This window comes from Balaenoptera borealis (genome assembly GCF_965194805.1).
Source record: "Balaenoptera borealis genome assembly, chromosome: 1".
Lineage (NCBI taxonomy): Eukaryota > Metazoa > Chordata > Mammalia > Artiodactyla > Balaenopteridae > Balaenoptera > Balaenoptera borealis.
Genome location: NC_138860.1, coordinates 194,466,119 through 194,490,926, shown reverse-complemented (window position 1 = coordinate 194,490,926; position 24,808 = coordinate 194,466,119). Strand labels below are relative to the sequence as shown.

General features: G+C 42.7%; 1 protein-coding gene and 1 pseudogene across 2 annotated transcripts; one reads left to right on the top strand and one right to left on the bottom strand.

The window, feature by feature from the left end:
* Nucleotides 1-47: 47 nt before the first annotated feature.
* Nucleotides 48-24,808, top strand: LOC309623126 (myosin-13-like). Its single transcript, XM_082379670.1, has 6 exons — nucleotides 48-235; nucleotides 10,479-10,556; nucleotides 21,639-21,782; nucleotides 21,868-22,024; nucleotides 23,850-23,877; nucleotides 24,645-24,808. Exons 3-6 carry the CDS (start codon nucleotides 21,672-21,674, stop codon nucleotides 24,793-24,795), a joined length of 447 nt encoding a protein of 148 aa, XP_082235796.1. The 5' UTR covers nucleotides 48-235; nucleotides 10,479-10,556; nucleotides 21,639-21,671; the 3' UTR covers nucleotides 24,796-24,808.
* Nucleotides 18,323-21,259, bottom strand: LOC309610499 (UBX domain-containing protein 4 pseudogene; annotated as a pseudogene). The gene has a single exon. The product of its transcript is annotated as a UBX domain-containing protein 4 pseudogene (transcript).

Below are 24,808 nucleotides of genomic sequence, written 5' to 3'. Positions count from 1 at the left end.
GCCCTGGGGCGCACCCCTCCCATGATGCCCCGGGGCACACCCCTCCCATGATGCCCCGGGGCGCACCCCTCCCATGATGCCCCGGGGCCCACCGGAAGCAACTCCTCACCTCTCTGGGAAATTGAAACCGCCTTTCTTCTCGGTAGTTACCGGCTGTTTCCTTGGAAGTCCACGGCTGCTGATTTTTTCACGTGTTTTCAATACTGTGATCCACCCACCCTCCCCGAACTAGATGGTAAGCTGTTGGAGAGAACCAACTTCTAATCCCCAATGCCTGGAACGGTGTCTTTATAAGCCATTTGCTAAATGAAGAGCAGCTAAACGTTTTGTTTGACAGAGTGAAGCAAAGCTGAGTAGAAAAACAGCAGATAACAGAGCCAACGCTCAGCAGAGAATATGGAAGAATAGCGTTACCTTTATAATAACAGCTGGCATTTAAAACCCTAAATCCTTACCTTAGTTTGCAAGGCTCTAAGCATCTGGCCCCTAGCCGCTTCTGCCACTTCATTCCTTGCTACTGTATCCCTGGCTCCTTTCATCCCTGCCTTACTGGCCTTTATTCTGTTCCTGTGCAGGCAAGTTCCCCTCCCAGAGCCTTTGCATTTGTTTCCTCTGCCTGGAATACTGTGCCCCGTTGATATTCTCCTGGCTTGCTCTTCCTCTAAGTGCTCAAATATCATCTCTTTAGAGAAACTTATCCTGATTGATCCATTTCAAACCCACACAGCCACTGTTTCCTTATCCTAATTTTCCTTTCCTTCAGAGAATTTATCACTAATTGACATTTGATATCTGTTTGTTTGTTGTCTGTCCCCACATACACACACACTAGAATAGAGTTTCCATGAGGGCAGAGACTTTGCCTGTTCTGTTCCCTAGTGCTTAAAATCTTCCCAGCATGTAGTAAGCCCTCAATGAATGTTTGATGAATAAACAATTGAATACGTGCATGCTCCCTGTTACCGGCTCTGTGCATTACAGCTTCAAAATTAGCAATTCCATATGTGAATTTCATCACCATCCTGGTTTTGTGAGAGATCTCAAGCTGGTTCCATCTAGCCCCATCTTGGTCAAGTTTGAGGATTTTGCCATCATACCCCCAACCACCTTTTGGGTAGGGTGATAAATTTATCTGGGTTTGCCCAGGATTGTCCTGATTTTAAAACTGAAGTCTCAGGAATCTCTTCAATTCCAAGCAAATTAGGAAGGTTGGTCACCCTGCTTTGAGGTATCTAGGCTCCATTTTCCTCGTCTTGTTTTATTGTTGTGAGTGTGTGGAATGAGGGGGTGGGGGGTGGGGGGTGGCGGTGACTTAAGAGTGTTCTGGGCCATCTGGAGAGGAAATTGGCTATATGTAGTGGGTAGAATGGGAGGGCTGGATGGCCAGTAGTGAGGCTGTGGTCAGCTGATGGGCCTTACCAAACAGCAACAAAAAAGAGATGAAAGAACAACATAGAAGATGCTGTCCTGGCTTCCAGAACCCTCTGGCACAGGCAATGGTTGGTACATTCTCTAGAGAAAGTTCCTGGCTTCTAAGTCTCAGGCTCTGCTGTTGACATGGCCTCACCCACTCCATGTCACTTTCAAAAAGTAGCCTATCATGCATTTATTAACTCAGTTGTCACAAGAACCCCATGAGTTAGGTATTGTTATTATCCCCATTTTACAGATGAAGAAACTGAGGCTCAGAAAAGTAGAATAAGTTGCGCAAATTCAAATAGTTTAAATAGTGAAGTCAGGATTTGAACCTCAGTATTCTGACTCTCAAAGTCCACTCTTAGTCACTACATTATCATGCAGCTCTTAACAATGTAAATATGCATTTGGGCTATGCCTAGCCAAGGGCATAAAATCTTTTTTTTTTTTTAGGCTATGTTGTTTCATACCCCAACAGTTGAAATTAAAAGTAACTGATCACGCGTTTCTTAGTTCTAATGAGGCTTTAAGCACTGAAGAAACCAACAAAAAAAATACAACTACTAGACAAAAAAGGGCAAATGACATGGACCCTAAGTCTCACAGGCATCAGTCAAGATTATGAGGCCAGATAAGAAAGTCTCCAGTTTACTGGACAGACCTAACTGGTAGAATTTCTTCTCTGAACACAATGTTCCCAGGCCATGCACACACTCTCTCCATGATATTTTCAGAGAAGGATGCCTCGTTTGCGTGTAATTCTGAGAAGCATGTATAATTCTGAGAGCGTTAGTGTCTTAACAGGATCTTGCAAAGCCAGAAACAGCTGTCTTGTAGTGAAAACACAAACTGGACTTGGATTCAAACCAGACTTGTTCTAGCTCCCATTCTGCCACTTACTAGCTGTATGACTAGTCACTTAATCTTGCCAAGCCTCAGTTTTCCAACCTGTAAAACTGATAAATCTATGTCCTCACTGATTGAAGGAAAATCAGTTTAAATATTTCTCTGGATAATCGCCCATCAACTTTTTGCTTTGCAAAATTGTAGTGTAGAAATGCCAGCAGTATGGAAGTTTATGTATTGCACTTGAAAGAGTTCTGAACTAGCGCTCTTGGATCTGAGAGTAGAATGGGAAGGGGGTCTGTCTAATTAATTAGCATTAATTAGGTAACCTGTCCAGAACCTCAGTTTCTGATTCTGTAACATCAGGGTTAGATTAGGTAATATTCAAGGTTGCCCTCTAGTTCTGGATCTAATATTCTCACTCAATATTTTTAATTAGGCGATTCAATATAAATTTGTATCATTCACTAATATACCTGTCCTGTGACTTTTGCCCAGAAATTTCTGTTTCTGGCTGGGGAACTTCTTGCTGCTTTTGGAAATTTCATCTGTTACATAGCTCTTAGATAGTTGTAACGGGTAAGGGATGATCCTCCTATCAGCACAATTAACTGCCCTTTCTTCTCAAGTAGCCCTCTGCGGAATGAACTTGATTACACTTGTTTCCTGGGCCTATTTGGCCCTGCTGCTGCTTTCTCCATCCAAATCTGCATTTCCTCTGAATGCGCCTTATATAATGATTGGTGGAGAGATTTGCTCCCAGGGAAATCAGGAAAACGTTTTCCTCCTTAACACCTGCTCACTCCTTAATCCTTGCCTTCAAAGCTTCCACCCCCACCATCCTGCTGACATTAATGTCAGGATCACCTCTCTGACTGACCCAATGCCCTTTTCATGGTTCTCCTTTTCTCCATCTTCCCTGTAGAGCTTTTTACTATATCCTCTCTCTTGAAAATACCACCCTCTCGAAAATATCACCTCCCTTGACTTCTTCTGACACTAATAATGAAGTTCCCATCACTTTAGAGTTGACAAAATGATTTTGTAACAAGACTGGAGAAAACCCTCATTGACAGAACTCCTCTCAGGGTTGGGAGAGATGGAATGATGGTGTGGGGTGTGAGCTGGGGACTACAGGGCATAGTGGTGGGATAAAGCTGAAGCTCCCAAGGGGAATATATGAGTAAAAATAGGTGATCACCAAACTTGCTAAGGATAAAAGTGGTGTTCTTTACTTGAGGACTTTTATTTTGTTGAGTAACCAGATGAGTAGGCATGCAGGTCAATGGCAGAGCTAAAGGGCCCCATGTAACAGAGGAACAACTGAGTACCCGCAGGGGTCGGGCAGACACCTCAGGGGAAGAAAGGAAATCAACCACCTGCATCAGTGTGACGGAAAATAGACTTCGTGGAAGTCATTGCTGATGGAAACTGAATACTTTAGGGGATGTAATATAATCCTCTTCTAGTCTGCTCTACAAAATCTTCAGTAAAGCCTGCATTGCTCACTTATGTTTTTTGTGCTAGTGGATTATTTGCCAAGGTCTGTGTCAAGGTTGATACAGATTGAAGCATACTGTTTGGCACTGGCTGGAAAGAGACTGCCTGCGGAGACAGCCACATCTTGACAGTATCTCATTTGATCCCCACACTATCCTCATGACTTGGGCAGAAACAGAATTATGTTTCTGATTTTGCAGCAGAAGGAGAAAACATCACAGCTGCGAAGAGAGGTGATGGGACTTGCCATTTATGGCAGTAAATGACAGAAGTAAAATATGGATCCACGTGGCTCTTTTGACTCCAGCAAGATCTCACTCAGGTATTTGTTTACCTGAAGAATAACCTTTTCTTTTTCCCACTCTTTTTGTCTTCATTTCGGCCTCTCACCTCCTCAACATGCAGCCTTTCTCTGAGAACCCAGCTTCCTTAATAAGTTCAACTATCAACTGCATACAGGTGACACCCTCATACTCACAGACCTACATCTTCAGTCTTAATGTCTCCTGTATGTAAACTTTGAATCCTTATCTCTACCTACTTAGCTGGATATCACCATCATCTCAATCTCAATCTGTCCAAAATCGAAATTCCTATTTCCCCCCCTTCACTATTTCTCCTGGGCAGGTATCATGCCCCTAGATTTCTAGGCTGCAATGAGGGCTGGATGAAAGGTAGGATCCTCTGATTCCTTTTTCCTCCTCAAACTCGGCATCATCAAAGTCTTGTGGATCCTGCCTTCAGGGTATCCCTTGGGTTTTCTCTTTCCTTTTACATCTCATTTCTGTACTGCTTAATCAAGGCCCTCTTCATTTTACACCATGATTATTTTTATATTCAATGCAAATAGATATTACTTGCATGTTTAATATTATGTTGAGAGGATTGTAATATACTAATGTGGGATAGGGCCTCGAAAAATAAGTCTAGAGGACTTCCCAGTGGTCCAGTGGGTAAGACTCCGCGCTCCCAATGCAGGGGGCCCGGGTTCGATCCCTGGTCGGGGAGCTAGATCCCACGTGCCTGCCACAACTAAAGATCCCGCATGCCACAAAGAGGATCTCACATGCCGCAACTAAGACCTGGAGCAGCCTAAATAAATAAATAAATGTTAAAAATAATAATAATAAGTCTAGAGCTCAGAGAGGTCTTAAATGAGAGAAACATATTCCTTTCACCTCCTGGGGTTCTCTTTTTGCCAGGCCTAAACGGGACAGTGAGGCAGACAACTTCAAGCCCACACAATACTCTTCTTGAACCTACGGGATGGACCCGGAGATACCAGGGGACAATCACTGGGAAAGCCAGCCCTCTGGTGCTATGGAGAATTTTAACACACATCTGAATTTATAGGGTCATCCAGGGGTTAATTCTAACTGCCCACCTACTCCCATAAATCAGAGCCTGTATAATCATCTTGGCAAGTTGTACACCAAGATTTTCTAAATAGTTGCTAAGTGGTTCTAGGACCTCAGGTTCTCCCTCTCCATTATATCCTACCATCAGTTCTATACTAATGTTCAGATATATGTGTGTGTCTACACACACACACACACACACACACACACGTTCACTTTTCTGCTTAAAACCTTGAAAGGTTCCCCAATGATCTCAGAATAATGTCCTGACTCCTTCCATGGGCATTGGGAGCCCATCACAGACAAGCCCAGCCCACTTCTCCAGCCTCACCTCCGTGTTACCCCCAACCCTTCCATCCAGGCTTGCCCATTCCACCTTCCTGAAACACACCCTGGGAAGTCTTGTTTCTAACCACAATCCCTACGTTCCCTAAGCCTGGAACCTCCTCCCTGTACTCTTAAAATCTGCCTCCTTTAAGAGAGAGTAGAGGATAGAGGAAAAGGCGAGGCTTTGGAATCAGCAACCTGGGATTCCAATTCTGGCTCCATTGCCTACTAGCTGTGGGGCCTTTTGGTCAATCACTTAACTCCCTTAGGCCTCAGTTCCCCATATGGACAATGGGAATAATAAGAATATAAACAGTATAACCCCCTAAGGCTTGCAGAGAAAAATAAGCATAATAAAATATACAAAAGTGCTATGTAAACTGGAAAGAACTACAAAAAGCATTATTATTAGTTTTTATTATTATTATTATTATCTCCACAGTCACCATCCCCTTCAGATCTCTCCTCCAAAGCAGTATCATTATCATTAATAACAATTCGAGAATATTTTACATACACAACATACCTTATGGGTTTTAAATACCTTGTCCATACATCTAGTCCACTGTGCATCTCACTCATCTTGGCACTTAACCTTGGAAAAGTAATTTATCTTTTCGTGTCTATGTACTCTCTTCCCATGTCCATTATCACCTCCTTTGGAGCAATGTCCCTATTTCATATCTCCTTTCCCCATTGCCAGCACTCAAAAGTGATGGGCTTGCAAAAGTGAAAGGTTATAGGCATTGGCTCTAGAGCCAGAGAGGATTTGAATCCCATTTCTGCCACTTACTAGTTGTGTGGCCTTAGGCAGTTTATTTAAACTCTCACTGGCCCAAATTTCTTCAGCCATAAAATGGGAATGATGTTAGCACCTACCCCACAAAGTTATTATGATGCTTAAGTGAGCCAATATGGATAAAGCCTGGCACGTAGTGAGTTCTTAATAAATATAAACTATTACTATTAAGTGAGACTGAGTCTGATTCCATTCTTTTCTGCCTTATCACTTCAGCCCTCTTTCAACACAGATTCCCCATGAATCGTCCTTATTCATTTATACACAGGAACAAAATCTACTGAGCATCTGTTACATACAAAAGACTGTCCCTTGGATAAAAGCAGCTGTGTTTATGCCTGATCATTCTCTGTTGCTTTCTCCTGGGCCAAATGGTACTAAGAATGAGACGAGTTCTCTGTGGATTGCAGCCTTCAGCCTTCTCCTCTTGTTTTCTCAAGCAGGGAGTAAGATGGTGTTCCAACATCAGATCACCAGGTACAAAAAAGTTCTTCATATTTTTTTACTGAAAGGCTTCTCAGGCCCCTTAGCATGCTAGTATTTATGGTGCATCTCCAGCAACAGGGAATAGAGTTGGCCACATTTCCTGAACTCATTTAGCCACGGGAACTTTTATTTCACAGTTTCTCTCAGAATCAGCATTCTGTCAAATCTACTTTGGAAAATGCTACGTGGAAGTCCTATTCCTATCTGTTTCTCCTTTGTCCACAATTTCATTTTGACTAATGCAAACTGTCCTTGGAAATGCCTCACCTATATGAGACTACCCACTGGAAGACTAGAGAATCTTTTTTTCTTTTTAATTGAAGTATAGTTGATTTACAGTATTGTGTTAGTTTCAGGTGTACGGAAAAGTGACTCAGTTTTATTGTTTTCAGATTATATTCCATTATAGGTTATTACAAAATATTGAGTATAATTCAGTACACATTGATCATATACAACATAAACAAGTCAGGCTGTATTGCTGTAAATGGCTCTAACTTCTAAAATGTATGGTAATTCCTACATAGTCAAACATTACTTATGTTTCAGCCAAAAAACAACCCCGAGCAACCATAAGAGTTGTCACAAAGACCATGTATTTCCATTAGAACTTCTAGAACTTCCCATGGAACTTATGACTCCTTTTTTTTGTTTGTTTTTTCCTTTAGCTTGCTCATCTGTTTCCCATTCTATAGCAGATTAGAAAAAGGAAGATTGGGCTCACAGAGGCAAACACACTAACCACAGACAGAATACAGCTGAGTACCTTGCCGTGAAGGTGTAGATATAAAAACTAGAAAGGTGACACAAAAATTCATTGCAACCTAGGAACAATTAGTGCAGGGTAAAATCCGCGAAGAAACTATAATATCCCTGACGACTTTATTACATCACCTCCCAGGCCCCTGAGTGATCAAGGAAAAGTTGAAGTCTATTCAAGATACTAAATTAAATAAATCAAGATAATATATAATACATTTTAGAAAGTTTTCCATCTACAATGGATTTTTTAACAAAATAAATTAATGGCTAAGAATAGATGGGTTAGATGGACCTAGAGATTATCACACTAAGTGAAGTAAGCTAGACAAAGACAAATATACGATATCCCTTATATGTGGAATCTAAAAAAAAAAAAATGATACAAATGAACTTATTTACAAAACAGAAGTAGACCTACACACATAGAAAACAAATTTATCGTTACCTAAGGGGAAAGGGAGGTGGGGGATAAATTAGGAGTTTGGGATTAACACATACACACTACTATATATAAAATAGAAAAGCAACAAGGACCTACTGTATAGCACAGGGAACTATACTCAGTATTTTGTAGTAAGCTATAAGGGATATGAATCTGAAAAAGAATATATAGATATATATGTGTGTGTGTGTGTGTGTGCGTGTGTGTGTGTGTATATATATATATATATATATATATACACATACATGAATCTCTTTGCTGTATACCTGAAACTAACACAACATTGTAAATCAAATATACTTCAATTAAAAAATAACGTTTTAAAAAAAAGAATGGATGTGTTAAATGGCCAATCTTATGTTTTCCGGAGATTTCTGAGGAGAGGCGCACACCACCTCATGTTTACGATGCTGGGTAAAGGAGACGTACTTAGTATCCATGCTATTGATCATCCATCGCTTGACAATTCACCCTGTGGCTCTGCCCTTCACTGACCTTCTTAGCACACTCTGCCCCAGTTCTGCTCGGCCTCTAGAACTCTCTAAGTCTCAAAGATCTGTGTCCAACGTCAAAATCCCTACGCAGCTGACTTGGCATTATACAGCCTCCGCTGGTCATTTATCCAAGTAACTTAACAAGAGTGAAAGATCAGGGCTACGATGCATTTACATCTAAGGAGTAAATGGTGATCCCCCAATACAGCCACGTTAGAGTGCTGGGCTTGCGCATTTGGGAGTATAAAGGGAGCTGGGGGGCCACACTTTCGAAACTGCTTTGACCACAGCATCGCAAGGTAAGTGCTCACAAGTGCCCGCTTTTTTGCTCCATGTAGCTGTGATTATACCTGATCAGGTTACCTGGAGAGGAGAGAAGGCAACACAGCAGCCTTTGCTGAGGGCCTACTAAGCGTAAGGAACTGTGTTAAGGGCAATATGGGAGACAAGATGGCGAGGCCTTTCAAGAAGCTTCTACAAAGAGTAAAAAGACAAGAATATAAGCAATTATGACACCAAAAAAAAAAAAACTAACCTGCAGGATATAAAGCTGAATATAATACGTGCTTACCCCTCTAATTGTTTAGGTCAGTATTATAATTGCAGTTAGCAAATAAACATGCTAATTTGTGATATCTCTTCTGTGATTGCCTTGAAGTATTATTTGAAATTTTTGTGGTTGGTTATGTAAATTTTTTTCTTATGTCAGGATTTCTGGGAGATGATTGCGGGAAGAAATTCTCCCATGCATTTGATCCACCTCAGAATGCATCCTCGTTTGCTTATTAATGACCAGTGTCCAGACTGCTCATTCATGGCATGCCTTGTGGACTTTGGGCTGGGTCATGTCTGACACTGCAGGAGCATCCCTCAGAGGGGTTCTGTAGCTCTAGGAGCTTGCGATGCTTCGATTTCTGGCCACCATCTTCACCAGAATACCTTCTGTCATACATTCACAGGGTTAAGAGAAACCTTGGGGATTTTCTGGTCCATCTGTCTCATTTACAGAAGGAAACCAAAGCTCAAGGAAATTACAACAGCTACTTTACAGAGCTGGCATTAGAAAACCGAGGTTCTGCCTCCAAGTGTGATTTCGTTTGAACCAAGGATTCAGAATATGATACTTAATCATTTAATCCTTTCCTGAGAAAGTTGTGAGAATTTTAGGATATAGCTGGAGATTATTAGAGACTCATAAAAGGAAGAGACCAAGAGTACACGACCAAAGTAGGAAAGCAAGTGTTGAAATGTCTCTTCCTGCCTAAATGGTATTTCACGACATGTTCCCCAGGTTCCATAAAAGTACTGTGTGGTAAATGGGAAGTTTAAGTTAAATTTGATATTGAAAATTATTCAGACTCTTATGGTATCCTGAGATCTTCATGTAGGTTATAAACTTCTGGACTGAGATTCCTTAGTCCCAAGTAAGTTATCAGCTACCCTACCTTCATCTTCTCCAAGAGAATATAGGATATTTAAGAGAGTGCCCTTCCTAGACCTCTTAAAGAAGTCTTGCCCATAATTCACAACTTTTCTCTCATTGCCAAAGAATTCAACTTCTGGTCTAAAAGCATCCAAGTTACAATCCGGATCATTCCCCTCCCTCCCTCCTTTCTTTTTTGACCCCTCACGGCCCCCTACCCTCAGCCGGAAGCATCATCTCTCTAAGTCCCCATAACACTTCATTTAGACGCTTACAGAATTTGTATTATTCTTCCTTGTTCAAAGATTTATTTGAGCATTTCTCTTAACTGTTCCTAAATTTTGCATTCCTTTAGGGTAGAGACTGTCTTTATCCTTTTTTATACCCCCTTAAGGAGCTGACATGGTACTTTGCACACACAGAAGATACTCAAAAAAATGTTAATCACTGCTGTAATTACCCAATTATTTAAAGAATGATGACTTAACCGAAGGGAAAAATGGAAAATGTATTTCCATCCCACACCATCCACTGTGTACTATTTAAATGTAGCTAAACTTAGAAAAGTACAATTTCTAGATTTATTTAAACTCTTCATAGTTCATTTGTTCTTTGTTTTGTTTAGTTTTGATTTCTGGAATCACTCTCTCAGAAGCCACTTCATTCCTGAAGGACACTAACCATTGCTTTGGAAACCAAGAAGGTAAGAGTCACTTTCATCTTGATTGGGAATACAATAATTGAAATTAGCAAACAGTGTTCTACACATTCTCATTCTTGCCACACTCAGAGGAATCTGAAACTGATGAAATTAAAATCCATTACTTAAGTATTACTAAAGGCAGATTACAAAATATGCAGCTAAGGAAGCAGGGCTTCCCAAATTTGCTCATCACACTAACAGGAATAAAACACACTGCAGAACTTTGACACACAAGCTCCAGGTCAATATACTTAGGTTGGCCCCAAACATGATGCTCGTAGGCTCAAGATTCAGTCTTCACACAAGTCTAACTTTGCTGTGTTTTGAGCAGAGGCCGCACCCGTGAATCCCCTCAGCTGTGTCTTTACTCACAAATGATGCTGAGAGAATAAGGAGAAATGGATTCAAACCTATGTCCACTGTAGTAATAAAAAAAACTTACTCCCCCACCTCAAGATTTGTGTTTATTGGAAGTAATTCTAGATGAATTAGGACCAAGGAAACCAAAGTATAATTAAGTCATGACCACACCGTTGCTGACAAGATGCAGTAGCTGAGAAGTTCCCAGGAGAGGGCTGAAAGTTGAGAGCAGTGTCATAGCGCACTGACAGCAGTAAGAGGGGTTGGGGAGCACTCAGAAGGTGGTGCTGGAGGTCAGGGAGACTGGGATGGCCATCCCCATTGGAAGACCCCTAAAGACAGGAACAGAGGGGATGGTTGGAGGGACACAGCTGTGTAGGGCTGGAAGCAGGTCAAGCTCTCAAAACCAAGAAGCAGATAATTAGGGGACTTTCTGGGGGTAGAGTTTCCAGGGACACCATGAGTCATGCCAAGAGAGTTGGATGAGACCTAACAAGGGAAAGTTTTATCAGCCAAGAATACATGGTTTTAGCACTGGGTCCCAGAGTACAGTTGTATAAATATGGGGACAAGATCTGACTTAGCAACCGGACGCACACAGCGTGCGTTGAGGGGCTTTGCTTGATAGTGAGTTGTGAGCCATCGGTGTGAGGAGGCTGCCAGAGGGCATGACACCTAGGTCAGGAGAGGTGAGGGCACATGCTGATGGAGGACAACATGTGGTCTGGATGTCACACTTAAGAGATTAACAGGAGTGAACTCACTGTGATGGTAAAGGAGATGCAGAAGCACATCACGGAAGAAACAGATGAAGACAGCACTGGGGCTACTTAGCCTGGAAAAGAAAAAGCTAAGGAGGGACTTCCCTGGAGGTCCAGTGGTTAAGACTTCGCCTTCCAGGCTCAATCCCTGGTCTGGGAGCTAAGATCCTACATGCCTTGCAGCCAAAAAACCAAAACATAAAACAGAAGCAATACTGTAACAAATTCAATAAAGACTTGAAAAATGGTCCACATTAAAAAAAAAAAAAAAAAAGCTAAGGAGAATCCAGAGCAGCCACCAAATGGGTGAAGAGTTTTCTTGTGGGGAGAAGGTTTGAACTCTTTCTGTTGTTACCAAGAGCCGAAAGGAGGATCAAACATCCTGAAGTCACAGAGAGCCACATTTCAGATTAAAGCAAGAAGTATCTTTGGCCTGCAGAAACTACCCCAAATGATTTTCCAAAATTTTCAAAAGGGAAAAAAGTCATCTTGAAGGCATTTGAGTAGGCTGGACAACACATTTGCAAGAATATCGCTGAGACAACTCATGCATCATCTAGGCAGTAAAAGTAGGAGATACTGGATTCTGAGTCATGGTTAGAGCTGTGGGTGGAAGAAGAAAAATCTTCACCTCAACACACGCAGTGACTTGAATCCCAGATGGAAAGTCTTGTTTTTCTAAGAGACCTAAAGGTATAGTTTGACCATGAGTCATTGTAGTCTTTCCCCAACTTCAGACTTCATTCTTATACTACTATCACAAATTTTGCAATACCCATTTAAGACCAGTACTGCTAATTCACTTAATATTTTGATTTACCTTGATTCCTTTTTCTTCTTAGATGTGTTTTTCAAAGTTACCCTATATGCTTGCTATGAAAGTCCGGACAGTCTATCTCAGCATCAGCTGAGACATTTAGATATTCAGAATCTCAAACTCTACTCCAGCTCTGCTGAATCAGAATATCTATTTCAACAAGATTCCCAGTTGGATTCCTATGCCCACCAAAGTTTGAGAAACACTGCTTTATATCACTACTATAAACAGATATTTCACTGTCTCTAAGTCGTTAGCACATATTATTCTATTTTATTCTAACTTTCTTCACATTTTCACAAAATATTATCTCTAAACTTGGGATGCATCTTATAATCAATGAAAGGAGTACTGTAATTAGCAGGGTGTTTTCCTTTATTAGTGGGACACAAAATAGGTTATCTTACAATCGATGGCATCTTACATTTTGCTGAAATAAGGTAATAGACTTTAATATAACTATTAAAATTAAGAAATAGTTGCCTAAAATCATTTTGTATTGGACCATTGGGACTATGCCATGGTTTTGGAAAGAGTGGCTTTATAAAAGCAAAATAATGCTCCCAAACATCACTGTGTTTGAGGCCCTTGAGAACAATTCAGTTTCCTCAGTCCCAACCACAGAGATTCTGTTGCAGATGATTTTGATGTGGATCAACTTTCGACACTTTGGGTAGCAGGCTGAACACTAAGTCAAGCTAAATGACATCAGATCATACACTTGCAGCCTGATGAGATTCCCTCACACTATAGTGCAACCATTCTCAAACTGTGGCCCATGGATCCTTGGAGATTCCTAAGAACTTTTCAAGAGGTACATGAGGTCAAAACAATTTTCATAATACCCAGATGCCATGTGCTTTCTTCACTGTGTTGACTTAATGATGCAAAAGCAAGGATGGATAGACGATCTGACACTTTATTACAAATCAACACATGGCACCAAGCTGTACTAATAGTCATAGTATTCTTCACAGCCATACACTGACAGTGAAAAATAATTTTTTTTAATTTAAAAAGCCAGCTTCAGGACTTCCCTGGTGGCACAGTGGCTAAGAATCCGCCTGCCAATGCAGGGGACACGGGTTCGAGCCCTGGTCTGGGAAGATCCCACATGCTGCGGAGCAACTAAGCCCGTGAGCCACAACCACTGAGCCCGTGTGCCACAACTACCGAAGTCCGCATGCCTAGAGCCCATGCTCCGCAACAAGAGAAGCCACTGCAATTAGAAGCCCGCGCACCGCAACGAAGAGTAGCACTCGCCGCAACTAGACAAAGCCTGCACGCGCAACAAAGACCCAACGCAGCCAAAAATAAATATAAATAAATAAATATTTTTTTAAAAAGCCAGCTTCATTGAAAAATGACCTAAAATTTGCAGCAGTGGAAAGTATTAATTTGACTACATCTCAAATTTATCCACATCTTTATAATATTCTACATGATCAAACAGGAAGTCCATGAAAAGCACTCCTTTTGCACACTGGACTTTGACATTTGTCTCAAGGAAAAACACATGTGCAGTTGTCTGAGTTGCAAGATGAACCAGCCACTTGATTCATGAAGCACCATTTTTACTTGAAAGAATGACTAGCGGACAAACTATTGTTTCTCAGACTTGTATATCTGGCACACAGTTTCTCAAAAAGCAGTCAAGTGTGTTTATCCTTTCAAGGAAAACTACTGACAGTATTTTTTACTAATGATATAGTTGAGTTTTCAAGCAAAACTTAAAATTTTGTAAGACTTGTATCTACTATCATTAGCTTGACAACGTCCTAATATTTGAATTTTCTAATGAGATCAGTACTGATATTAATGATTGTGATTTTTTATACTGTATAATGAAACGTGCCAATATTTGGAAGTTCTGTATAATTCAGTGAACAATATTTTCCAAATGATCAATGTATGATGTTTACACATGGGTAAAATTTCATTCAAAGTTCAACACAGACCAACAGATCATAATGTTTGTTGATATGGTTTCAGATTCTACATTGCAACTAGCCTTTAAGGAACTACCACAGAAACTACCACGTGTCAAGTTTTGGTATAGTATCTAAAAAGAATTTCCACAATTATGTGAAAGGGCAATTAAAATACTCTTTCCTTTTCCAAATTATATATCTGTGAAAGATTTTCTATATCTACTTTAACCAAAAAACAAAAAACCATACAGCAACAGACAGAATACAGAAGCAGGCATGAAAATCCATCCATCTTCTACTCAGCAGACATTAAAGTGAGTTGCAAAAATGAAAAACAACGGTACTCTTGCCACTAATTTTTTTGTTTTGGAAAATATAGTCCTTTTCATAAAAATATGTCATTAATGTTAACATGCAATGAATTTGATAGGAACTTTAAATGAATTAGATTTTCTCAATTTTGACCTCTAATACCATAAATATTGGTAGATATGACCTGCATAAACCAAACTCACTGGGTTCTCAATGGTTTTTAAGAGTGTGAAGGGGTTCTGAGAAAACAAAGCTTGAGAACTGCTGCTGTCGTAAAACTCACTTAAGCCACAAAAGTAGGGACTATCTTCACAGATGAGGAAACAATATGGATGAATTCTTCCTCTCCACCAGGCAGTAACTGAGAAAATTTAAACCGCATGAAGCCTGCAAGCCAGAGGTCCTCTTTGCGGTGCTATATTGAGCTCCAATCTCTTAACTATGAAAACTTAACCACGAGCACACAGATGGTTCAGCAGAGCCGCTGGCCAAAGTAAAATCGAAATGCAACTTATCCTGAATAAGATCCAGAGGGAAGCAGTTGCTCCTCTTTCTGTAGGACTAGATCCCCCCAGAATCTCAAGGAGGGATATTGAAACAACAGTCAGTTACCAATGAAGAGTAATTTCATAAAGTGTAAGATTGAGGGCGGGGGAAGTTCCAAGAGACAACCATAAAATGTTCAATTTTCCCACTTTTAATAGGAAACATAAAAGGCTTTATTCAAAACATATGACCTATTTCTTAAGAGAGATATGGGGATACATGTGTGTAATTGAACTCCATTTTATGGTCACTTACAGAAGAATGTATGGAAAGGAAAAAGCAGAGAAAGAAAGGGAGAAGGGGAAGAGTTGTGGGGAAAAGAAGTAGAGGGTCAGGAAGGATACGGGAAGAGGTCCAGAGGGAACAGGAAAAGCAAATGCAGATGAGGAAAAGGAACCAGAAAAGTCACACAACCTGCAGGGGCCTTAGAAATGAGCTAGGCTTGCTTCTTCATTTTAAGTGAAATTAGTGGCCCAAAGAAGTTAAGTGGTTTGACCAAGTTCAGTGCCGGGACTTTAAGCCAAATTTTTCTAGCTTCTAAGCAAGGAAAACACATACAGAGAAGGTCTATGAAAGGGGATGGTTTGGAAAGAAGTGACGGGAGGGATGAGCGGGAGGGTGGACAGAGAGAGAGAGGCAGAAAGATACATAAACACACCATACACGTACATGCACACACACACACAGGCTAAGCAGTGAGTTCTAAAGCAGGTATTTAATTAAACACTGTTTGTCACACCCCGACACTGCTACACATAACTAAAGTTTGGAGACCCCTGCCTTAAGCCCAGTACTTCTCAACTCTACTATGCCTAGAAATCACCTGGAGATCTTGTTAAAGTGCAGATTCTGGTTTTGTAATGCGGGGTGGTTCTGAGATTCTGAATGTCTAACAACTCCTCGGTGATGCTGATGCAACGTGTTCAAGGACCACTCTTGGAGTCAGAAGGCCCTACACCAGCAGTTCTCAGAGTGTGGTCCCTGGACCACAATGATGAATTCACCATCAGCTGATGAATTCACCACAAGCATTGCCTAAGAACTTGCTAGAAATGCATATTCTCAGGCCCCATCCCATACCTACTGAATCAGAAGCTCTGGGGGTGAGGCCCAGAAATCTGTGTTTTAACAAGCTCTCCAGGTAATTCTGGTGCATATTAAAGTTTGGAACCATTGCACTAGGCCATAATGTCTCCTATCACCTTGTTGCCTGTAATTGGCTAAACAAGTGTGGCAGTACTTTATGTTCAAGTCATTACTTTTCACTGGGCTATCTGAACTTTCTACTAGGAATTATCAACATTCCAGTAATTCTTTTCAGACACCCTTAAGATTTGGGAATGACACCGAGATCATGAGGCTCAAATGTGATGTGTAATTAAGGAAGTATTTTCTGAGGCCTCCTTTATTAGGCTCAGCTTGTCTTCCTCTAATTGGTTTAGACTTCCACACCTGGAGCTGGACTAAGAGATGTCCCCTCAAACTTTTTTCTTGGAGTAAAATATCTCCTTTAGCTCACCCCCACTTGCCCACTCTAGGCCCCTATACCAGGTCCTGGATTCCTCAGAACGTAGGTTAATCCCAGGAACTTTTGAATCTGGCCCCCTGTCTGAATGGAAATAACAGGATGGAGCTCCCCAAAGCTCCAGATTCAGCAGCCCTGGTCTTCCCAGCCCCTGCAGTCATGAGCTCTGATGCAGAGATGGCCATTTTTGGAGAAGCAGCTCCCTACCTGTGGAAATCAGAGAAGGAGAGAATCGAGGCTCCAAATCTCCCATTTGATTCTAAGAAAGCTTGCTTTGCAGTGGATGATAAGGAATTTTATGTGAAAGGTATGATCCAGAGCAAGGAAAATGACAAAGTCACAGTCGAGACCCTCGACAACCGGGTAAGTGTTGATCTCAGATGTCCTTGCTAACATGGGCATCCCCCTTTGCCTTTGGAGTAGAATAGTAGAAATTGCATGCTGGCCCATAGGAATCTGAAGATAGAACAAGACTCACATTGATCTACTCTGAGTGAAGTCGCAGGTAAAAACTGCCATGGCACATACCTTTCCTCTGGCTCTTTCCTTCGAGGACTTGGGCTTTGAGAGTTTTTATGATGTTTGCTTTGGAGAAAGGGGAAGGTGGTGGTGGAAGAGTTTGGACTGTTTAAGGGAGAGATTGATACAGATTGCTGCTGGATGGGCGAATATACCAAATAGAACTCTCTAGGCTGCAGAGTGACTTACAGAGGGAGCTCCAGAGGCAATGCCTAATTTAATGCAGAGAATTACAGAGCACCATTCAATTCAATCCTTACTGGACACGCACCATGTCTAGGTCACAGTGTCTATCACTCTGCAAATATGAGCAAATCTCAGTCCCGCTTCCCCAAAGTTTATCATCTAGTGTAGGAATCAAGAGTACACGGCGGGTATGGGGACTTCCCTGGTGGCACAGAGGTTAAGAATCCGCCTGCCGATGCAGGGGACACGGGGTCAATCCCCGGTCCCAGAAGATCCCACATGCCGCGGAGCAACTAAGCCCGTGCGCCACAACTACTGAGCCTGCACTCTAGAGCCCGCGAGCCACAACTACTCAGCCCGTGCGCCACAACTACTGAAGCCCGTGTGCCTAGAGCCTGTGCTCTGCAACAAGAGAAGCCATGACAATGAGAAGACCGTGCACCGCAACGAAGAGTAGCCCCCACTCGCCACAACTAGAGAAAAGCCCGTGTGCAGTAAGGAAGACCCAACGCAGCCAAAAATAAATAAATAAAATAATTTTTTTAAAAAAGAGTACATGGTAGGTATGAATCGCAGTTCACAAATTCAAGCATACAAGACAGATGATGATGACGATGATGATGATGATGATTGTTATTATTAAACTTAACCTCTGGTGTCAGCCTCTTTTCACAGGGCCGGAAATAAATTTTCTGGAGTTACTATTGGGGTCCCCTCCCCAGAGCCATGCCACATTTTCAGTAATACCACATGGGGTGTCACTGCCCCCCCTGAAGGATTGCTAAGAAACAAGCCCCAGTTTCTTTTTTTTTTGGAAAAGATTTTTTTATCCAGTGTTTAAGTAAGATTAAAAACTACAAGATTTTGCTTGCAGCTGATGAGCAAGAAGAGAAAAGTTAAACCCAAATTATCATCTGATTGGCTAGTTAAAACGCTCTGACTCAAGATCAAATTATTCAGTGACACACCAGTTACTTTGTGTGGGCTGAGGAGTTCTGGAGCAAAACAGCCCTAAACAAAACATATCATCTGAGAGCACAGGGCTAATGGGCATATGAAATACTAAACAAGAAAGCTGATAAAGGGAGGCTGTCGCAGACCTTTTGCTATTTTAGGCTTCTAGCAGTTGCTTACCATATACAAGGACCTAGCAGCCAGTTATTTTATCTCTTGACTTATCTGAGGTTAAACAACTTTAACCCACTAAGCAGGAATAAAGAGACACTTTGTAGATGAGTTGGAAAACATAAAGCAGTCCCACTTCTCCAGTAGAGTTTTAGTTGACTTAAATCATAAGAGAAACAATGATTACTGCACATATTGTCCTTGTCACACTGCATCTGTTGAGTAGAATTTCCATTCCAAGTGTTGTTTTCATCTTCACCATCGTCTTGAGTCCTCAATCTATATATCTTGCCCTCCTTTTTAAAGTCTTCCCCCCGTTTCTCCAGCACTCTTTTTCTGACTGGTTCCCTTTTTTCTGAGTTGCTAGAGGATGCAAGGTTTGAGGATTCCAATGATGCTGCTCTCACCGAGGTCTGTGCAGGAGGAGGATTACTAAATAAGAAGTTGCTAATCAATCTCCAGATGGCAAGGAATGGGTAAAGTACTGTCCCCAAGAATGTCCAAAAGTCGCCACTGGAAGAATGTACCATGGATGTAGTTGGTCTTCCTGCTGGCAACAGTACCACTGAAGCACTTGTGGCAAGTTCCAAATCCAGTAATTTCTTTTTATAATCTTCTTTGGTAAATTCCCTCCTGGGAAACATTGTCGCTAATGAAAAATTACCGTAAGTGTTGCCAACAGTCTGTGCAGCAAACTGCCTTGCTGCTTCTAGAGGAGCATCAGAAGGGAACTGATTTGTGAAGGAAGAACCATCAGGAAGACGGAATTGAATTCTCGCAACACTGCTTCCTTCTGTTGTGGAAGAGTCTCTCTTGACTTCCATTTCTGCCTGTTTGGCCAGCAGGGCAGCAGCTTTAGCAGCTTCTACTTCTTCCTTTGTCTTTGCAAAACGAGCAGCTCTCTCTGCACGGTCCAGTGCAATCTTCTGTTTTATACGCTCTCGAGCTGCCCTATCTTCTGCCTTTTCTCTGTTCCTTTCCTCTAACACTCTTTTTGTTAATTCTTCTTCTTGCTTTCTTTTATAATCCAACATTTCTTTTCCAGTTTTCCTCCTCTCAATTTCCTCCTTAATCTCTCTCTGTTCTTCCTCTTTCCTTTTCTCTTCTCTCTTTTCTTCAAGTTTTTTGGTTAGTCTTTCCACTCTGACGGTGAGCTCCTCTGTAGGTCTCTGATTTGAACATCCACCAGGCTCTGGAGACACAGTGGCCTGGCCTGAAATTTCTCCTCCTGTTGCAGAATCTGACTTTGTATCAGAAGTGGGTGGTGTCTCACAGAGCTCTACATTTCTGGACTGACAGTTTTCAGAAGTGTTGTTCTGATCAAATGAGGTGGATGGAGTAGAGACTGAACTTTCTCACTGGCCACTATTTGCCACTGATATTTCACCTTTTAACGAGTGCATCTGCCGGACTTTGTGGATTCTGGTAACAAGTTCATCTGCAGGAACACTTCCTGCTATTACTTCCAAGGGAATTCCACTGTCTCCAATAAAGAAACTGGATGGAACACACACTACAGGATAGATCTGTGAAAACTGTAGGCAGGCTTGACTTTTGGTATCGATTTTCACAGCAACAAAACTGTTGGAAGATGCTTCTGTCACTTTCTCATCTTCCCAACTTGCAGCCATCTGTGTAGCCTGTTCATCATCACCTGCCACGAACACCACGACGACCGCGCCACTCCTCTTGGCCGACGCGATGGCGGCCGGAATGGCGCCCTGGAACCACAGCATCGCTGCCCTCGGGCACAGGCGCTCGCTCGGCGTGTTGCCGCCTCGGTCCCGGAGCCGGCCCCGCCCTCTCCGTCTTTGGGCCCCCGCGGCCCGCCTCCGGCTCCGCACCGGCGCGCAGGCCCGTCAGCGGCTCCCAGGACGCGTGCAAGCGCGCAGGCCGAGGCGCGCCCCGCGACGCATGACGCCACGCGTCGCCGTTGGCAGCGCGCCCCCGTCCTTTGTCTCGTTGGCAAGTCGGTGCGTGCGGGAGCCCGGGAGACCGCAGGCCCTGCAGTCCCGGAAGTGGAAGGAGCGCCCCAGTTTCTGAACCTTCAGGACACACAGATTTTTCCATCTTCCTTATGCTATTTTGGATGTCCCTCTCTCTCTAGTTTAGGGCGGTGGGGCAGAAGGGCTTCCTTTCCTCAAGAGATTTGGTCTATATCAACAAATCTCCTCCCTTTTATCTTTTCGGTAAAACCCTCAAAGCTCTTCTGAGGATTCGGGCTTTTGGAAAACAAACGCTAGAAAGGCTTACAGGCTCTCTCGCTTTTATGCCCTATTTTCTACCTTTCCTGAGTAATGGAGTGCCAGTTGTATGCTTAAAGGGGAGGGAAAACAGAGAGGGGAAAATTAGGTAATAGTCTCAAAATACTGTTCAGGCATGGACCATGCTTCAAGTCCAAATGTTTTAACTATTAGGGCAGCGGTGCAAGGAATTCTGGAAGCCTTGAAAAGACAGGGGAGAGAAGAAACAGGTCATGGAAGAGGTGGCACTTCAGAAGAGCTTTGAAGGTTGCTAGATGTAATTTCAATGTAGATATATTCCAGACAAAGGGACCCACATGAGCAGAGGTATTGAGGTGGAGATTTACAGAATACACTGGAAGAGTTTTTTCCAATCTTCCAAGCTTGATCTCTTTGCAGCACTCATAGCAAATGGGGTAAACAGAGGCAAGCTGCTGTGGCCTTGGCCATCCTGAGTTCCACCTGGCCACCCTGAGGCTGAAGGGCTCTATAACTTTGCACACCTGTAACCCTCTTCTGGCACACAGAATGGCATGCTGACTTGGGGGCATCAGACCAGAATTCGTTATACAGTTTGACCAGTCTTAGATTTATCAAGAACAGTTATTTACGGATCATCTCTGGGCACAGAAATGATCCATAACGTTAACCACGGTAATGGGGTAATCTCACCACAATATCTCACCATTTTCACCCCACTGGTAGGTCACCACATCGGCTCTCCCACTCATCATGTGATTTTCCTCTCAATATCCAGACACTCACTCCGAACAGTGACCAAGTCTTCCCCATGAACCCTCCCAAATTTGACAAGATCGAGGACATGGCCATGATGACCCACCTACACGAGCCAGGAGTGTTGTACAACCTCAAAGAGCATTACGCAGCCTGGATGATCTACGTGAGTACCCTTCAACCTCTCTTTATTCCATTTCCTTCTCTTAGTAAAGTCAAGATCCATAGGTTGAATTTTCTGATTTTCTCAGACCTACTCAGGCCTCTTCTGTGTCACCGTCAACACCTACCAGTGGCTGCCGGTGTACAACCCTGAGGTGGTGACGGCCTACAGAGGGAAAAAGCACCAGGAGGCCCCGCCGCACATCTTCTCCATCTCTGACAACGCCTATCAGTTCATGTTGACTGGTGAGTAATTTCTTTAATCCATATTTTAAAAAATAGTTTTAGTGAAGTATTCAAGTCCTTTAACTGCACTGGTTCTTAGTTAATTACTCGAGCCCTTCACAGGCTTTGGTCATCCAAACGGTGCAATGACCAAAGTGACCTCAGTAGATTCAGAGGATGTCAGGATGGAAAGCCAGGGGCGCAGTATCTTCCATTACCAGTCACGGTTCTTAAGCCAGAGCTTGGGACTGAAGCCACACTAAGTACATGCTTCTCTGGGGGTGGATGTGAAGCACAAGGAGATGCGCTGCCCCCAACTCCAAAGAAACCCCCAACAGGAGCACACTTGGAAGAGAGACTATATTAGTAGCCACTTAGGAATGCAAAGTTGGAGAAATGGGCACAGCAACTTCCCTTCACCTGTTTTCTCAGGCTCCCTCTTTCTCCTCCTTAAATTTCCAGAATAGCAGATGAAATAGCAGAGATGTGGTAATACTGTCACCCTTGTCATGCCTAACATCACTTCGGTCTGTTCCACTTTCACCTGATTTGACTTGGTGCAGAGAGAAGAAGTAGAAGCAAGCATCTGAGATCTGAAGATGCTTAAAAGTCATCCAGGACAATGTTGCCCAAACTTCAGCCATTCCAATGTCACATTCGCAATCCTGGCCATTTCTGCATATTTAAAATCTTTCCTTATAGTGACTGAAGTTCCGTCCATTTCAAAAAGGAAGAATAGGGAATTCCCTGGTGGTCCAATGGTTAAGACTCTGTGCTTCCACTGCAGGGGACACGGATTCGATACCTGGTCAGGGAACTAAGATCCCACATGCCACGTGGCGTGGCCAAAAATATAAACAAAATAGGAACCGAACAAATCTGCCCTTTGATCTGGAGGAAAACTATTTTTTAAAAAAAGGAAGAATAATATCACTATTAGTATTAGTTTCTTAGGACTGCCGTAACCAAGTACTACACACTGGGTGGCCTAAGCAACAGAAATGCATTGTGTCACAGCTCTGGAGCCTGGAAGTCTGAGATCAAGGTGTCAGCAGGGTTGGTTCCCTCTGAGGGCCGAGAGGGAGAATGTGGTCCAGGCCACTCTCCCAGCTTCCGGTGGTTTGCTGGCCATCCTTGCCATCCCTTGGCTTATAGAATCATCACCTTGATCTGCACTTTCATCTTCACATTGTGTTCTCATCTGTCTCCAAATTTCTCTTTTTATAAGGACACCAGTCATATTGGATTAGGGGCCCACCTCCTCCAGTATGACCTCATCTTCACTAATTACATCTGCAATGACCCTATTTCCAAATAAGGTCACATTTTGAGGTACTGGGGGTTAGTTAGGGCCTCAACATATTAGTTTGTTGGGGGGAACACAATTCAACCTATAACACTCTTGTAAATGGAAAACCACGGTCACTGTCCACAAGTAGAAAGTAAAGGTGAAAGAAAAAGGCAATGACAACAAATCAGTGTCCATAAATTCTAATTAGAAGCTGTGGCTTCTTGCAAGTTCTAAGTCTGAGACTTGCTTTCTTTGTTGAAAAGGGAGATAAGAAAGCGCTATTGAGGAGGTAAAGATCTGTGAACACGAATAACTTCCACACTGTGGGACTCACCGTTCACTTCCCATGCTGCCCACGTTACACATCCAGCATTTGGGAAATCTGCACAAATTGCCTCCAAGAAGATTCGACATGCCCAAATCATCACACCACTAGTTAATGGCAAAGCCAGAACTAGAACTCATGGGCTCTGTCTACCCTCAATGTTACCTGATTTGCATATCCTGCCTGTATGTTGTTTATTTATTCTGTCCTGCTTCCTTCTGCATTTCTAGATCGAGACAACCAGTCCGTCCTCATCGCGTCAGTAACCTGTGTTGTTGCCATGATGACTTGGAAGGGGCTGTCCATTCCTTCTGCTCTCCTTTAGCTCACTTACTTTTTTAAAAAAATTTATTTTATTGAAGTATACTTGATTTACAATGTTGTATTAATGTCTGCTGTACAGCAAAGTGATTCAGTTATACATATATATTCCTTTTCATATTCCTTTCCATTTTGTTTTATCACAAGGTATTGAATATAGTTCCCTGTGCAATGCAGTAGGACCTTGTTGGTTATGCATTCTATATCTAATAGTTTGCATCTACTCATCCCAAACTCTCAATCCATTTGTCCTCCATTCCCCCTTTCCTTGGTCCCCTTGGCAATTACAAGTCTGTTCTCTATGTCTGTGTATCTCACTTTATTTTATTTTATTTTACTTTATTATATTTTATTTATTTTTGGGTGTGTCGGGTCTTAGTTGCAGCACTCGGGATCTTTTGTTGGGGCACGTGGGCTCTTCGCTGTGGTGTACAGGCTTCTCTCTAGTTGTGGCGGGCGGGTTTTCTCTTCTCTAGTTGTGGCACGCAGGCTCCAGAGCACGTGGGCTCTGTAGTTTGTGGCACGTGGGCTCAGATTGAGGCGCGCAAGCTCAGTAGTTATGGCGTGCGGGCTCGGTTGCCCCGCGGCATGTGGGATCTTAGTTCCCTGACCAGGGATTGAACCCGCGTCCCTTGCATTGCAAGGCGGGTTCTTTACCACTGGACCACCAGGGAAGTCCCTCTCACTTACTTTTAAATCAACAGCGGAGAATCCGGGGCTGGGAAGACAGTGAACACCAAGCGTGTGATCCAGCACTTTGCAGCAATTGCGGTCACTGGAGAGAAGAGGAAGGCGCAGCGGCCGGGCAAGATGCAGGTGAGCAGCTTCCTGCACCTGGAAGGCTTGCTGGAATGAGTATAACTGAAAC

Coding starts and splice junctions, on each gene's coding strand:
- LOC309623126 (XM_082379670.1), top strand. CDS start 21,672: ATGAACCCTCCCAAATTTGACAAGATCGAGGACATGGCCATGATGACC. Junction 22,025..23,849: donor CTATCAGTTCATGTTGACTG/GTGAGTAATTTC, acceptor CTGCATTTCTAG/ATCGAGACAACCAGTCCGTC. Junction 23,878..24,644: donor AACCAGTCCGTCCTCATCGC/GTCAGTAACCTG, acceptor TTAAATCAACAG/CGGAGAATCCGGGGCTGGGA.